This window comes from Caloenas nicobarica, chromosome 25 (genome assembly GCF_036013445.1).
Source record: "Caloenas nicobarica isolate bCalNic1 chromosome 25, bCalNic1.hap1, whole genome shotgun sequence".
Lineage (NCBI taxonomy): Eukaryota > Metazoa > Chordata > Aves > Columbiformes > Columbidae > Caloenas > Caloenas nicobarica.
This window is the reverse complement of record NC_088269.1, coordinates 4651394-4667439: the sequence shown is the minus strand read 5'-3', so window position 1 is coordinate 4667439 and position 16046 is coordinate 4651394. Positions and strand designations below refer to the sequence as shown.

Genomic DNA, 16046 nt, shown 5'->3' with positions numbered 1-16046 from the left:
CTCGGTGCACCGACACCAGGGCGATGGTCACTTGCAACGGTGCAAAGACTCTCTGCATGGGTCCCCAGCTGTGCCAGACCAAGAGCTGGCACCCCCGAGCATCCCGTGTTCCCCGCTGCCACCACGACATGCCACCCCCGCTTTCATCCCCAAACCGCATCCCGCGACCACTTTGATCTGCTGCTTAATTCCTCCTTCCCGTTAATTCCTGATCAGGTTCTGAACCTTCTCGCCGAGACCAAATGATGAGTTAAGAGACGGGCGGGCGAGCGAGGAGAACAGGAAAGGCAGAAGTTTTGTTTAAGATGTTCACTCCGGCGAGGGAAGCGGCAGAGCCGTGAACCAAGAGCTCCCTCTGCTCCCAGAAAAACCCTCCACCAGCACAAACGCACCCAGGACCTGCCTGGTCCTGGCCCTTCATTGAGGTCCTGCAAACCCATCACACCCCCGAGGGAGAAGGGACCTTGGGCACAAGCTGCTGATGGGGAAACTGGGACAAGCTGCTGCAAATAAAGTGCCAGCCAAGCGTGGAATGGTGACAAAAAGCCCATGAACTGGTTGGTACCCACGTGGTACCCGAGTGTGCATCAGCCCCTGCAACAGGAGAGAGCCCCGGGACGCAAAATTTGCGATAGATCATAGAATATCTGATTTATTATTTGATTAAAGGCAGCCCAAGGGAAACGGCGGCACTTTTCCCATCACACAAACCCCGCCAGGATGGGGGAAAATGAGGGACTTTGTATTTCCAGTGCTGAAATCATCACTTGGGGAAGGAAATAAATAAATGTCAGGCCAGAAGGGACCTGGGGGAAGGAGAGCTCTAGCACCCAAAACGAAGGGAAAATGCAAGGAGCAGAAAATGATTATTTCAATTACAATGAAAATGTATTTTGTTAGAAAATGTGGGTTCATCTCTGATAGTCGATATCAAGAAAAGCAATACCCAGGGACATAAAACCCCGTTCTCTGTGCAGGGAGAATGAGTTATTAAATCAGAAGATGAATGGCTTGCAGTGCAGCTAACTGCTCCGCTTAAGAGAAGAATAGTTATAAACTTACTCTTTGCCCCAAAACGCATTCCTCCCCCTCATCCCCAGGCTGCATCTCTCCCCTCCGGTGGAGCTCACTCATGTGCTTTATTTCTATGGCTTATAAAAATTCAGCAGGAGAAATTTTAATAGAAGTAAAAAAGGTGAATTTGGAGGGTGCTTTTTTTTTTTTTTTTCCCCTCCTTGCCCTCCCCCACCTTTTTAAAAAAAATACACACGAGGAATAAAAATAACCCAGCTAGTTCAATTGTAGGGAAGTAGTGCGGATGTAAATGAAGGTGCATGCTTATGTATAGCAGAGCACCCGGCAGCCCCGTGGCAGGGCGACTCGCCTCTGTTCTGCATGAATAAATATGGATTAAGAAAAAATGTAACGCTGCACAGAACTCCAATCCGATAACCGAGATAGGGTTTTTCTCAGAGGCCAGGAGCAACACAAGCCACCAGCTTTTCTCATTCTTCCACATTTATGTAAAGAAGCATTGAAATGATAACGCATGGCCCCGTCTCCACAGAGGGGTCTGCAGGGTCTTTCTGTAGCGATGGATGCAACCCCCCTGCCCCAGATATTAAGGCCATGGGTGCAAAACCCACTGGTGACGGTGACAACAGTGACAAATGTGGGCTTTGTCTGCCTCCCGGAGAGGGCGGCGTGTCGGTCCCATGAGCTCCACATCGGGCCCCCTGCTCCATCAAAGGGCTCTTAGGGGCATGGCAAATATTTTCCTCGAATTCAGCGACGAATCTCATCTGTCAGAAAAGTCCTTTCGCTTAAAAAACCCCAAGAACCAGAGATGCTGGAAGACGTATTTCAGTTTAAAACACGCTCGGACACACACACGTGCCGACCCGCGGGGCAGGACTTCCCGAGCATCCTCCTCTCCCCGCAGCGCATCAAACAGCCTTTTTCCCAGCACGATGGACTTTTTCCACTCCTTTACCCCCAGATATCCGACACAACCCCCCAGCAGCATCTCCCGAGCACATCCCGGCTGCCTGGATCCCCGTTACACAACCCTGCTCGGGAAGATCCTACGTGGGCAGACGTGGGTTTTCCTCTGAATTGCCAACAGCTCTCGCTGCAGCTCAGCAGAACATGAGCAGCTTACATAAAACAGCGCTCAGAGTTACCCTGCACGCAGCCGCCCCGGGGAGGGAGGGAGGCAGGGAGCCACCTTCCCCCCCACCCTGCTTTCCATTTATTTCTTAATTTTTTTCCCTAGAAAACAACCCAAACCAGCTTCTCCTTGTTGGTGGGGGGGAAATGCACAGAGCGAGCGCGCGAGAGGGAGAAGTGACTCAAGTGTTTTGTAACTTGTCACATTCAAAGCTGCAATTTGGGAGGCAGGAAAAGGAGGGATCCAAAATAGTCACACCCCTCCTCAACCCTCAGCTTGTATAACCGAGATCCCCCATCCCCTCCGCCGGGGAAAAAGGGGAAATTTCTGCCGCAGATTGGCAGCTGGAAAGAGGCAGGCACAGGAAGGAGCCCCCAAATTGGGAAGAATTACTCATCTGTGGAAAAAAGGCTCCTGTGCTGGCGGGGAGGCACCGAGGAGGAGGATGCAGGGGAGGAAGGCTCCGGGGATGGCTCCTGAGGATGCTCCAGCTCGGAGCTGAGCTCCCCAGGATGCTGCCCCAAGCGGGAGGTGATGCTCGGGAACGGCAGCTGGAGAGGAAAAGCAGGACACAGAGGGTTTTCCTGAAACAAAAAAGGGATCTACTGAAGGGCATCAATACCCTCCGGTGCCAAAATTGAAGCCAGAGCAGGGCAGAGCCCTCCCAGATGCCAGGGAGCGGATGGGAGATGCTCAGATAGTCCCGTGGGAGGGATCCAGCAGCTCAGCAGGGTCAGGGTGTGTTTTCTGGGTAAATTCCTCTCCCCCTCCTCCTGGACCAAAATCACCAAAACCCGGCGCTTCCTGGCTTTTTCATCCACGTGCTCAGCAAGTCGCCGCATCCCAGCTGCACCCAGACCCCTCTGCAAAGCGCAGGGAGGGTGATACCTGCCTACAATAGAGCAGAGACCCCCCCCCCCAATAAATATTTTCCCCTCTGGGTACCAACCCATCCCAGAGTTGGTACCAGCAGCATGCAGAGAAGCTGGGGAGGGTGCAAGGAAGATGAGGGGGGTGCTGTGCCTGATTAAACACAATTTTAGACCCCACAAACTCAATTTTCGAGGCACAAGCGCCGCGAGCATCTGGAGGAACCTGCCTGCTGCTATAAACCCTCCTGCCCACCCAAAATGCCACTAATTTCTTTTGAAAAAGTCAAGGCGGGTCCTGGGGACGGCGGGAGACGTGATAAAAGTGACACCTCAGCCCGGGGCTCATTGATCTGCCATCGACCGCGGTGTTGAATCCGACTTTGAAACCCCAGCCGGGCTTTGGCATCTGGCTCTGCGTTTTGTGGGGGCTGAGCGTCCTAAGGGTGTCCTCAAAAATAAAATGGGTTTGGAGTTTAAAAGGGGGGAAACCGCTTTGCAGCCTTTTCTCCAGTGTCACTCCAATTGAGGCTTTTAAATCTCAAGTGCTGACACCCACACTGGCACCCAGAGCATTCCAGGAAAATCCCAAACGCAGGGTGGGGAAAATAAAAAAAAATAGGTTATTTTCAATAGGTTCATCTGGTTCTACAATACAGTTTGGCTTTGCATTAAAAAAAAAAAAACAAACACTACACTCTATTTCTTTACAACAGACCCAAGCAACGGGTGCATCCCTGCAGCTTTTGGATTAACGGGTTAAAAGCAAAGTTAACTGGTTAAAAACAAAGCGGTTACAAAGGTGCCCTGCGACAGCAGGGACTTGCCCACGCAATAAACTGGCACCACAGAGATAAAAAGCCAAATTCCCAACTCCTTGGTCATCGCACAACAACACGGCCCCTGGGACGTGCCCGCTGGGACCCTATACAGCCCACAGCTCGTCCCGGCTCCGCACACACGCGAGCACCAGCTCCGATTTTAACACAAAACCGGGTGATTCAACACCAAGTATACATCTGCAGGAGCAACACAATTATCTCCCCGACTTAAGCGTTGATGGATAGAAGTTTTAATTACCAAACCTTTTCATCCTCCCCCACACACAAAAAAAGTGTATTTTTCTGGCATGTTTATTTAATAATAAAATATGATAAAATTATATGTTAGCAGAATAAGTGCACGGTGTGTGTAAAGCACGAGATGAGCTGAAGTCTGTTTTGTCACCAGAGCTGAAAATATTCGTTGTCTTGATCTCTTGGGCTCCAAAGCAGCTCGGGGAGGGATGGAGCAGCACGTCACACGGTGCACCCAGCCCATGGGGGTTTGGGGAGGGGGGACCCCAGCTCCTGCCTCCGCACGTGCCAACGTGCTCCCCGCTCACGCAGGGCACCGGAGATTGACAGCGTCCCCTCTCGCACACGTCCCCAGCTCTTGATTTCCCCAAAGAGAAGAGCAAACACAAAGCCAGCTTGCCTTAATTGCCATGGACAGAGCCAAAGGGTGGCCCTGTCACCCATCAGGATCATTTAGGGCTTGGGAAGCGCCCAAGTCCCATGGGGAATGCCCGTTAGACCTCCGTGTTCATATCAGTCTTAATTTCATTTGGTCCTTCGCACCGTTGTCTGGTTCACGTAGCCGTGCTGTACAGTAACACCAGCTGATGTGTCCGGTGCCCTGGGACGGGGATGCTGCCACAGCACGGGAGCGACTCGCTTGCTCCAAAAACTGGCTTTAAACAGGGACCAGCACCAGCTACAGGCTGGTTGAGACCTGGGAGATATAGGTGACTCCCTTCCCAGCATATAGAATGCGGAGGCTGAGGTTTCCCCCCACACTACTTCTTTGCATCGCAGCCTACGAGTAAATTCTCCAGGAGAAAAATTTCTCCCCCCGCCTCGGAAATTCACAGCCAACCTGCTAATGAGTCTTTGTGAACCTTGTGCCTTCTTACCTCTAATTTTACAGCCTGTTAGGATTTGAGCTCTGTGGACAGCCTCACATTTGGTTTCGAATTATAGGCTGAGTGGCTGTTCTCTCCTATTATTGTGCTGTCAATCTTGTATTAGCACATTATAATATGGTACACTGAATGCATCTGTTCTGTATATCACAAGTCCTAATTGTCATTTGTTGAATCACTTTGTCTTATATGATTGTTAAGCAATTATTGCATCCAAAGCAGCTTGAACTTTGATTACTAGATAGTGTTTACGGGGATCAAAGTAAAATCATCAGCTGCTTCAAACATTTTGCTGTCGAAACAGGTACAAGTGTCTGTCCTGCATGGACGTGGATGCCAATACATAAGCAAGGAGCAGAGATGACTTGATGACCCGTAGGTTCCTGCCCATCCCTCTGCCCGAAGGGGAACAGTATTTGTCCAGGATGGCTAAACGTCCAGCAAATGTGTAGGTAATGAAACAGATGTGAAGTGACGTTTCTGCCAAGATCGCTCACGGAAAGAGGCTCTCACGGCGTGTGGCACCAGCTGTCCCCATCGGTCCCCTCGGCTTGGGCAAGGGCCCGTTGTGGAATAACACCCCGGCGCTTTCCATAGAGGATGTTCTCCCAGGAATCTCTCCCGCTCCTCAAGATGCACGGAAAATAAAGCCAGACGGGGACCGCATCCCAAACCAGAGGCGTTTGCAGCATCCCAGACCCCGCGTGGTCTCGTTGGCAGAGGACAGGGCTGATGCGGCGCACAAGATCCTGCAGCACATATTTTTTCGCTTTAACACCCCACATTTAAGCCCTTAAAGAGCCACTTTTGAGACCTCGCAGGGCCTTGCATCAGAAGGCGCTGCGGAGCCGGGAGGGTTGCAGGCGCCGGGGAGCTGCAGCCCTCTGAAGTGGGGGGTGCCGGTATGTCCCAGGGCATGGGAACCCAAACCAGCCCCAGCGCAAGGGAGGGGTTCGTCACCAGGGGCTTGGGCTAATCCCCATAATATCTGGCTGACAGCATCAGGAAGGAATGCTGGGTCCATTGTTTTTTAAAGTAGCCCAGACAGGACCGAGAGAATAAAACCAGGCTGGTGGCTCCTTAACCCCAGACGGTTCCACGAGCCAACAAGGATACACAACAAACTGTCAGGAATCTTCTGCTTAAAACCATCTTCTTTAATGAGACTTGAACTGAACCTGAGCATCATTCGAAACCCCGTCCTTGCCAGCTGCAAACCACCGCCTGCAAAACTAGAGCACATCCCAATTAGGAGACCGAGCCTTTTGTTAGAAGCTAATGAATTTCCTCATACAAATAATTCTCCAAATAATGGGCCCCAGACCCTAAAGCACAGAAACCTTTATAAATCAGGACTGTCCCCAACCAGGCCACCAAGCGTTCACAAAAGGGGGAGCATCAGGGACAAGTGGACTTTGCCACAGACTCCAGGCACAACCCAAACTCCTGGGAGAGGCTCATTCTCCTGCCCTTCACCCTGGGGACAGCCCAAATTCCCAGTGCCAGGGCAGGACAGCACTGGGGCAGGGCATGGCCACGGTTTTCCATCCCCAGAGCAGCCCCATGGTGTGCTGGTTACGGGTTTAGGCACCAAGAGCACGTAGAACCACCAGTACATTAAGCCCGATGCAGCCCATGAGGGCATCACCCCAATGGTTTGCACAGCTGGGGAGCTTTTCCAGCTGCCTTTTCAAGCTCCAGCTCATTCTGCCATGGAAATGGTTTTAAATAAGATACTATGAAAATGTACGATTCTTGAAAGAGCCAAGAAAAGGCACTGATCTGTACAGCTGCAGAAAAAGGTTCTACTTTGCGGATGTGCAAGTTGTCATCTCAGTAGTTTGGATGGGAGAGGCTTCTTGCAAAAAAGTTTTTAGAAGTTCAGTTTGGGGCAGGAAAAGCACTTTATTTCTGAGATGCTTGGCTCCTCATCCAGAGAACAAGTCCTACCCTTCCCCATACCCTAACCGAGGATGGCACAGCCCAAAGAAACCTCTGAGGAAGTTGTCAAACCCCGCGATGAAAACCAAGCTGGAAGAGCAGGTAAAAGGTAGTGCCGTAAACCACAACCCGCAAACATCGCGGCGGGTAAATTGCTTTTTAACAAGCAGACAAGTTCTATCAATAGCATCTACCGTATGTTTTTATAAAGTGCAGAAATATGTTTTTAAAAGGCCAGTAAATAAAGTTCCTATCGATTTGATCTCAAGCGTAATCTGTTTTTCTGTCTGCCACCAACAGTGGTAATAAAACAGAATCATGTAACACGGCGTTCCGGCTAATGCGACTATACATCACGGCAGGGGCTGCATGCTCGCTGGCGATCTATCATTTTCTATTGGGATTGCTTAGCTGCAGAATTTATAAACTTGCCCCAAATTGATGCACTGTCCAATTTTCTTTTCCAATTTATTTTTGGTTGAGCAAAGCAATATTGAGGCAGGACAAGGAGGGTGCATTTCCCATCTCTCCAGATGTTCTCTGCTCGTCCTTACGCTGGGAAAGGGCCTGGCAGCAGCTCCTCTGCCAAGGCTTTGCAGGAAGATGCCGAAAGATACTTTAACCACTGTTTAGTGTTTGTTCCGGGTCGCATCTCCGTGGCACTACCCAAAGGCTGCATAGGATGCTCACAGAACAAGTTCTGATGCTCAGAGGAGTCTCCCAGCAAGGAGAGAGCATCCTCAGCATCGCAGGAGAAGCATCAATGGGTATTAAAAAACCCTATAAAACGCACATAAGATGATGTATTATATTAAAATCCCCCAGGGCAAGCAGTGGTCAGTGCCCAAAGCTCAGCTTTGAGGTCCTTCACCCACAAACACCTTGGCATCGCCTCCACCAAGGCTGCGAGCAGAGACCTTGGGCACAGACAGGGTGAAATGTGGCCCCCACCAGACCCGTTACCCATTTTCGGAACAAGGATGGGAAACGTCCCATTCCCCCCTCCTCAGAAAACATAAATATTTCCAGAGATAAACAAACACTCCGCGTTTAGGCTTTTTTTGGTGGTTGTTTTGCTTGAAGAGACAAAGTGTTCCACAGAAAGCAGACACTTCCTACACAAGTTTTCGTGCGCAAACCCTGAAGTTTTTCTGCCGCTGATTTTGACGGAAAAAAAGCCCTTTCCCCAGCCCATCTCTCGCCGCTCCATCCACTGGCTCACCCAGCCTTGGCCCCACATCGTATCACATCTAGGTGGAGATAACTTTAGCAAAGTGAGGTTTCCCATTCTTACTCTGGAATAAAAAAAAGCCAAGTTTCCCCAAGCTTAGAAATCCCATCGTAAGCCATAAAAAACCACCCCATCGCCTGTACACACATCAGCCCCGGCACAGCACGAGGCAGCTCTTGCTCCCACTCACTTTAGAGCGATTTTTGGTTTTTCTGGGGGAAAAAGATTATCGCAAAGCATCCTCACAGGTTCAGGAGTAGGAATAATATATATTCCTATAGAGAAAGCCTGATGCAATTCAAAGCCGGTCCTTTGGAACTGATCTAAGGCCTTCCAGCCGCTTGCCCAAAATTAACCCCCCTGTTTGCACGCTGCAAAAGCTGGAAGGCTCCCCCAGCGCTGGGGATGCGTTTCTGGCAGAGGCTGGCGGAGAAAAATCGATGCGAACCGAGGGAAGCAGCGGGGCCCGTGTCCTCAGATGCCACCTCAACACAAGATGTGCAGAGTTGTCTTGGAAGGAAACGGTGCCAGAGCCAAAAATTCAAAGCCTGCATCCCGCCCCAGCGCATCCAGGCTCCACTTATCCCCCAATTCCTTCCCCCAGCATCGTTTACTGGGCAAAGCAGCACCCACCAGTATCACCACAGCCAAGACCCTTCCCTTCCCCCTGACGGAGTTTGCTTTCCAAGACAAAAATAAAAAAGAAAAGCAACTGCCTACATGCCTGGGAAATTTCAGACTCCTGGAAAGCGATGTGCAGGTGACAGATGATTTTATGTACAGCATCCTCTGCCAGGGAGGGTTATTTTTTTGGAAGAATGAGGCATCTTTAAGGGAAAGTTATACTTCAAACCATATGATCAACAGGGGGAAGAGACTTTCCAGAGGGCGACAAAGCAGCCAGAAAAAATTATTCTTAACACTTCAAGGTAAAGCCGAGATGCAAAAGAAACAAGTTTCTCCCCCATTAGCAACAGCTGAAGCATCTGCTGGGGTTGGAGCTAATGATGGGGAACCACACATGGCACTTTTTGGGGTCCCGACAAGGGTTCACTGGGGATTTGGGGACAAGGTGTCCCCCACAAGCCGAAGCCACCGCATCCTCTGACGGGTCCCCAAACTGGGCAGGTCCCAGGGGGACACTGGGGGTGCTGGATACCACCCTCACCCCCAGCAAAGACCCGCACAACATCGCACTTGTCCTCGTCCTCCCCCTCCTCCCTCCAGGGCACCCCAACTCCAGCCGCCCCCAGGAGGGTCCCAGCACCTCCCAGTGCTCCCAGTAGCTCCCAGTCCCTCGGCAGTTCAATGCTGCCACCTGGCGGCGGCGACAGGGAACAGCGGCCAGGGAGGGGGGGTCCGTGCTGCCCCCGTTACCGGTAACTAAACCCCACAGCCCCAGCTCATCAGCTTAATTAACCTGGGTTCTGCGGGCGGACACGCACGGGCAGGAGCCAGCGAGGGGCGTAAACATCTGGTCAAAGCAGATGTTCGCTTTGAAAAGTTTACAAGCAATTAAAAAGCTACGCGTGCAAGGTTTTGTTGTGGTTTGGGTTTTTTTTTCCCCCCTACACATAGCAAAGAAAACAGCACATACTACAATTTCACAAAACAAACAGTTTCAGTTTACCCACAACTCAGCCTCAAACCAAAACCCCAAAGCAATGGGGAAGCACAGAGGAAAAACACCCACCCAAACAACTTAGGAAGTCGCCCTGATTTCAGGCAAAAGTTTAACCGGCACAGCCCAAGCAGCCGATGGCAGTTTGGCCATAGGACAACGGTGCTCAGCTGTGCATGGCACAAGGTGACCAACTCCCTGGATGTCCCCAGCACGCAGAGCGCAGGCGCTGGGTGTCCCTGCCTGGCCCCACTCCCAGCCAGGGCGTCACCGCTCCAAGTACAAGCGCACACGCGTATAAGCAATTATTTCCCAGCAAATTCCTCCTCCATGACACAGCTACATGCTCAATTAATGCGGAGGAGCGCGGGGCACGCGACTCGGACTCACCTCGTCAGCCTGGGGGAAGCGAACGCGGGGGCTCATCCAGTCCCTAATGATCCGCCACCGGTACTGGTGGCACTTGGGCATGTATATGCAGCTCACATCACCCACATCTGGGTAGATAACTTGTAACTCCCCCCTGAGGAGAAAAACAAAAAAAAAAAAGAGGATTTTAGAGTGAGGTCACACCATGCAGGGGATGGGAATTAATGTCATTTCCCAGCCAGGTTTGAGATGAGGATGTGATGCTGGGCAGGGGATGCAGGATCTGACCTGCTGCCACCAAAGATGCTGGGACACCTCATGCACCAGGATAAGTGCCTTCCCATGCTGCAATATAACCCTGGGGTTTGCTACCCCATTCATCGCAGCTCAGCACGACACTCAGATTGCTCCCAGTATTTTTCAGTCTTTAAAAAAAAAATAATCATGGCCCATACAGGTCAATCTAAGGCTTGAAGAGCAAAATTACCCCCATTCCCCACTGGCCTGGGACAAGCCATTTGAAGTCTGAGCCCCCTTCTCCCACTTGCAATACAAAAGCAGGGACAAGCCTCCCATTTGGGGCACTGATAGTGCAATTAGAGGTCAGATACCTCCAGGTCTGACCTCTGCGCAAAGTGTTTTCCACTTCCGCGTTATTTAAGAGAGAAAGGGGCCACTGGAACAAGCCGTCAGGTCGGTGCAGCGTGTCTCGAGGCCACCCTGAAGATGAGCTGCCGCCAGCATGACCCTCAAATCCTGCGGCCCCACGGCCACCCACAGCAGCACAGGGCCAGCACAAACGGGGCTGAGAGTTCAAAGTGAGGCGCTTCTGCTCATGGTTTGTGGGAGGAAGCTGGGGCCAAGTGAAGTCTCCGCTTGCCTTCGTCCACAAGGTTAAGTTGCTCATATTTAGGGAGCATTTTAGCTAAGTGATAAGTAACAGAAAGCATGGTTTTGGTGCAGAAGCTCCCAGTAATGTGGGATATTAAGAACCTGCTCTTCCCACGCCCACAGTTTGCGAGCACCAACATCTCTGCAGGACGGGCTTCGAGGGTTGCAGGATGACCTGTTCCAGCGCTTTCCTTCCCCAAAAGTAACCTCCTTCCTCTGAAACTTCCTGCAGAAAACGTTTGTCACCTCTGGTGCTGTAAGCTGCTTCGAAAGCCTTTGCAAAACAGACCAGGGAACAACTCGAGGTGACCAGAGACACCAAGATCTGAGCTTGCATAAGCCAGGAGCTGCACGGTGCAGCTTTACTCTGGCCCCGTTTCCTGGCAAAAGGAAGAACGCAACTAATATTTATAGCCCTGGCAAAGGGGATACTGGAATTAAGTGTCCCAGGAGGTGACGTGCACGGGCGGTGCACGACGGGATGCCCAGGGCTGGTGCGGTTTGGGAAGATCACGGAGTCGCTCACCTGCAGAACCTGCTGTCCCTGCCGCTGAGCACGTCGAAGTAGCAGACCTGTGGCTGCTCTTTGGGCTTGGAGAGCCGGGCAGGGGAGCCGAGCAGCACAGCACCCAGCAGCACAGCACCCAGCAGCTTCATCCTGCCCTGCGGGGACAAAGGGACACAGAGGGTCAGTCCCGTGGGCAGAGCTGTGACAAAACTGTCCCTCCCAGCATCCCCACCACCACACTCCGGTTCAGTCATCACCCCCAGAAACCAGCTCAAGGCAAAGTACACCCATCCCTATATATAATTTTTTTCCAGTTCCACACCATTAAACCATTAAAATGCTGGAAATGAACCGTGTTTCCTGGCGTCGAGCCCCCAGCAAGATCCCTCATCTCAAGAGGACCCATTTCTGCCACCTACAAGGAAGACGCATCGCCACCGCCCTGCGGGGCACCAGGGATGTCACACGCGTCACAAGCTGGGCAGCACAGTGACGGTCACCGCAGTGACCACTGTGACACCACATTCCAAGCACAGGCAGCACCAGGAGGGGACAGAGTCCCCATCCCTGCTGCGCTCCCTGGGCCTCGAATGCCACAGAAAAGATGAAAAATTGGTACCAGGCTTAGTCATGGTCTAAGACCAACGGGTGCACAAGAGCTTCTGCTACACAAGGGCAACCACGGCCACCCATTTCTAAGCCCGTGCAAAGCACAAGCCGAGCCCTGAGGTCAAGATGAGCCAGGGTACAAGGTTTATATCCCCGCACCCCCAGCCAAGCCCAAGGCCAGCTCTCGCCTCCCCAGGCTCCACCTGATGGACCTGGTGGCCAGGGCCACCGCGGCTGGTCCTGCTGAGCCACCCGGCGCGTCCTGGGGACGGGCGAGCAGCTCCGAGGCACAGCCTGGAGTTTTGAGGTTGCCGTGGAGATGGTTTCCCTGGAAGGGTGGGAAGAAGGGACTAGGAATAAAAACACAGCCCCCGGGAAGGGACAAATCATCCCCTAAAGGTGCGTGAAATCAGGCAATGGGTTCTCATCCCGCGGCAACCTTCTTCAACTGACCCACCAGCCCTGGGTCCTCATTCCCCCCTGCACCAACAGCTCCCCAGCTAATTAGAAAGGTTGCAACCCAAACATCTCTTTGCACTGGCTTGCCTTCTCCATTGCCTAATCAGTTCTGGATGAAGCATACGCGAAAAAACCCCCGCTGCCTGTTGGGAATAGGTATTAAAACACATACTGTATCATTATATAATGAAGTACCGGCACGCAGAGCGAACACGAGTAAGTACCAGCGCCACTGTCATCACAGAGAGAAAAAGGCATCAGGCTTAACTAATTAGAAACATTAATGTATTGGGAATGATCCAGAGGTTTAGGGGCTAATGGCTCCGGTTCCCATGCTACGAGCTGGGCGAACCCCGTAATTAGAGCCCTGATCCTGCAAACAGGCTGACATGAGTAACGCTTTTCCCATCGGAGCCAGGAGCGCCGGTCTGCGTGAGTCAGGAGCACAAAAAACGGGGTTTACACCGCGCGTCATCACAAGCCAGGGAGGGTGATAACCTGGGGTCCTGGGGGGTTCAGAGGAAAGGGATGGAGGGCAGGGTGAGCTGAGGGGTTACTCTGGTCCCTCTCCCTTTCCTCCGAATCCCAGCAGAAGGAAGGAATTGCTTTTAAGCCACTGTTAATCTGGAGGATGGTAAAAGAGCCGCATGGGCTGTGCTCCTTGTCCCATCCTCACACATCCCCAGTCGCAGCACCAGGAGCCTCCCAACTTCCAGCAGCAACTAATATTCGGTAAGAAAGAAAATCAAGCTTTTAAAAGTTCCGAGTCCAACCAGTGGCTTTTGGAGAGATTCGTCTGGTTAATCAGGTGAGAGAACTGGTGATGTGAAGCCCAAGGAAGCAAAGCGCTGCCTACACTTGCTGCAGTCCCACCATCACTTCAGTGGGAGGAGACACAAATGCAATATATATAGATATTTCCAGCAAACCACATGTCCGAAAGCTACCAAAAAGCCTCTCACAGTTGACAAAGCTGAGGCATAGGTAAGGAAATAACTTTCCATTTAATATTAAAGATTAAAAGGCTCTTAATAAAAGGAAGCTGCCTTAAGGCAGGGAAGGAAGGGAGAAGTCTGGGCTTGTTCTTATATCTGCAACAAAGAACGTGTGGAAGCCCAAGCGCCTGTGTTGGGAGCCAAGTTACACACAGGGGCTGATCCATGGGGCCACAAAAGCGGCGCTTGCAGAGGAGAGAAGGTGGTTTGTCGCAGAGGAGACAGAAACCCCGCTGGGTGCTGCTGAACCCTCCAGCACATCACTTCTCGACACCCTCCCACGGCCACATGAGCTGCTGCCAAGGTCCCAAAATATTCACCAGGGAGCACTGAGAACATTAGGACCCAGCCCAACCAAAAATCACGGTATAATATTTCATGGAATCCCATGGACACCGGCTGGATCCAATGGGCTGGGTTTTTTTTTTTTGCAAAACCTCCAGCTCTGGGGCAGTTTGTTTACTTAAAGCTGAGCTTTAACACAAAAAAAAGGTGTTTCCAGGTCAGAATTTCACCATAAATGTTCATAAGAGACCAGCTTTTTTACTCCGACACAGGCCAAAAACATTGTTTGCGAGCTTTGGAATTTCCCACCCCAGCCACCGGCTTCCTGTTGGCTTTAGTTTAAGATTAACCAGCGCCATTTATAATTCACCCCAGCGTTTCTTCTGACTTCACCCTGCACCATAAAAAGCTGTTTTATCTCATGGAATCCGAGTTTACCTCCATCCCATGTCATTAAGCCACCTCGGCTCTCCCCAGACATTAATTGCTGGGGGGAGCAGAGCGGGGAGGTGTTGCTGGGTTTGAGTTTCCCCAATCTGGCACTGTGGTTTTTCTTTTTTTCCTCCCTTTTTTTTTTTTTCCCCAAGCAGCAGCAAAGCTCCAACTCACCACTAGAGTCCATTAGAAACTCCATCCCATTCTCACCGCACAGCCAAGACAGACTGTTGCTCTGTTTTAATGAGCATTAAAACAAGGGGTTTCTTTTGCATGAGCATTTCTGAGCAATAAATGCGCTCCTTGCACTCCCACCCAAGCTTTAGTCCAGTCCAGCTGCTGCAGAAAGAGCTCAGCTCTTCTGCCAAAGTCCAGCTGTTTACTCTGATTTGGGCTCCTCCCTGCCTCAGTTTCCCCTTGGAGAGTACACAGAGATCCTGTGAGCAAAGCACACGAGAAGCTCATACAGAAACCAACCCCTACAGTCTGAAAAAGAGTTGGAAAAAGTTATTTACACTGTTGATACCCACCAGCAAGACCGTAGCAAGCAAAGGGCTTGGCAGAGCCTTGGCAGCCAGGGGAATTCCCTCAATCTTCGCCTTGCAGGAAACCCATTTTTCAGATTATTTTTTTTTGCCATGGCAATCAAAGGAAACAGAAAACCACATCCTCTCTCCTCATTCATAACCTGCTGCACCTCTCCAGCCGTGCCCTGGCCACACTGCCTCTTATCTCACCTCTTCACCACCTGTCCTCGCATTTCTCTCTTTGCCTGGCGAACGATTACATTCCTGCCTTGAATGGAATGACCACAAGGTCGTCTTCACCTTGCCCCAGCAACCCGCAGGGCAGGAACTTTCCGAGTTAAAAAAAAAAGCACTTATCCCAGAATGGGCCATTAATTTGCATCTGCACTGATTTGCAGGGCCGGCCTTCCCTCCCAGAGAATTTTGAGTTTCTGGGAAGAGTTAAGTGTTTTTAGGGGATGCAACCACTTCATTCAGCTCATGTTTCTAGTTTTCCTGGCTCTCTCTAGTGCCAGGTAAGGATCAGGAGGTAAAAATCAGATTGTCACTGCAGAAGCAAAGCCCAGCAGCAGCACCAGCACTTGGCATGTGTTATGGGATAAGATTAACCTAAACCTGCTCAGAGGAGACAGATTATATCACTACCTAGATCATACAAGTGCAAGAGTTCAATAGCTGAGACCTTACTTCTAGTTTTCCACAGCACTAATAAGATGCTGGAGCAAAATGCAGAGCGACGTGGTTGCAACAGCCCCTTGGAGCAGAACCCTGTGAGTCTGCAGACTGAAACGGCAGAGCTTTGCACCTTGCAAAACATCATGTGCAGACGCACAGTGCAGCCTCAGAGATTAACAGACAAGGATTTGGGGCTTTTTTTACCTGCCAAAGCCCCGGCTCTGAACTCTCACCCCCGCCTGCCCCATTTTTCTGGCAGGCAGCTGTGCCTGGTCAAGCTGGATTAAATGCTGCCACTGTCACCAGCAGCAGAGAAAGTCCTGAGCGACTGAGGGGAAAAGGGTCGAAGCCTCATAAAGGAGGTTTGGAGCTGCGACACGCACCTCCTGCAGCATCCTCCGAGCAGGAGTCTCTATAGGACCAGGACACACAATGCTTTTTGAAGTTGCTACCGCCTTGCAGGCTCCTGCACTCGCATCCCAGCAGATGATGCAGTGC

The 16046-nt window shown here is 51.3% G+C and overlaps 1 protein-coding gene across 1 annotated transcript in view; it reads right to left on the bottom strand.

Annotated features, from left to right (window-relative positions):
• PEBP4 (phosphatidylethanolamine binding protein 4) overlaps positions 1 to 11712 on the bottom strand; it is a 61645-nt gene extending 49933 nt beyond the window's left edge. The window contains exons 1-2 of the mRNA XM_065651824.1: positions 11582 to 11712; positions 10186 to 10318 (exon numbers count right to left, since the gene is read on the bottom strand). Of these exons, the coding sequence (XP_065507896.1) occupies positions 10186 to 10318; positions 11582 to 11712 (264 nt within the window). The remainder of the gene's footprint in view (positions 1 to 10185; positions 10319 to 11581) is intronic.
• Positions 11713 to 16046: the final 4334 nt, after the last annotated feature.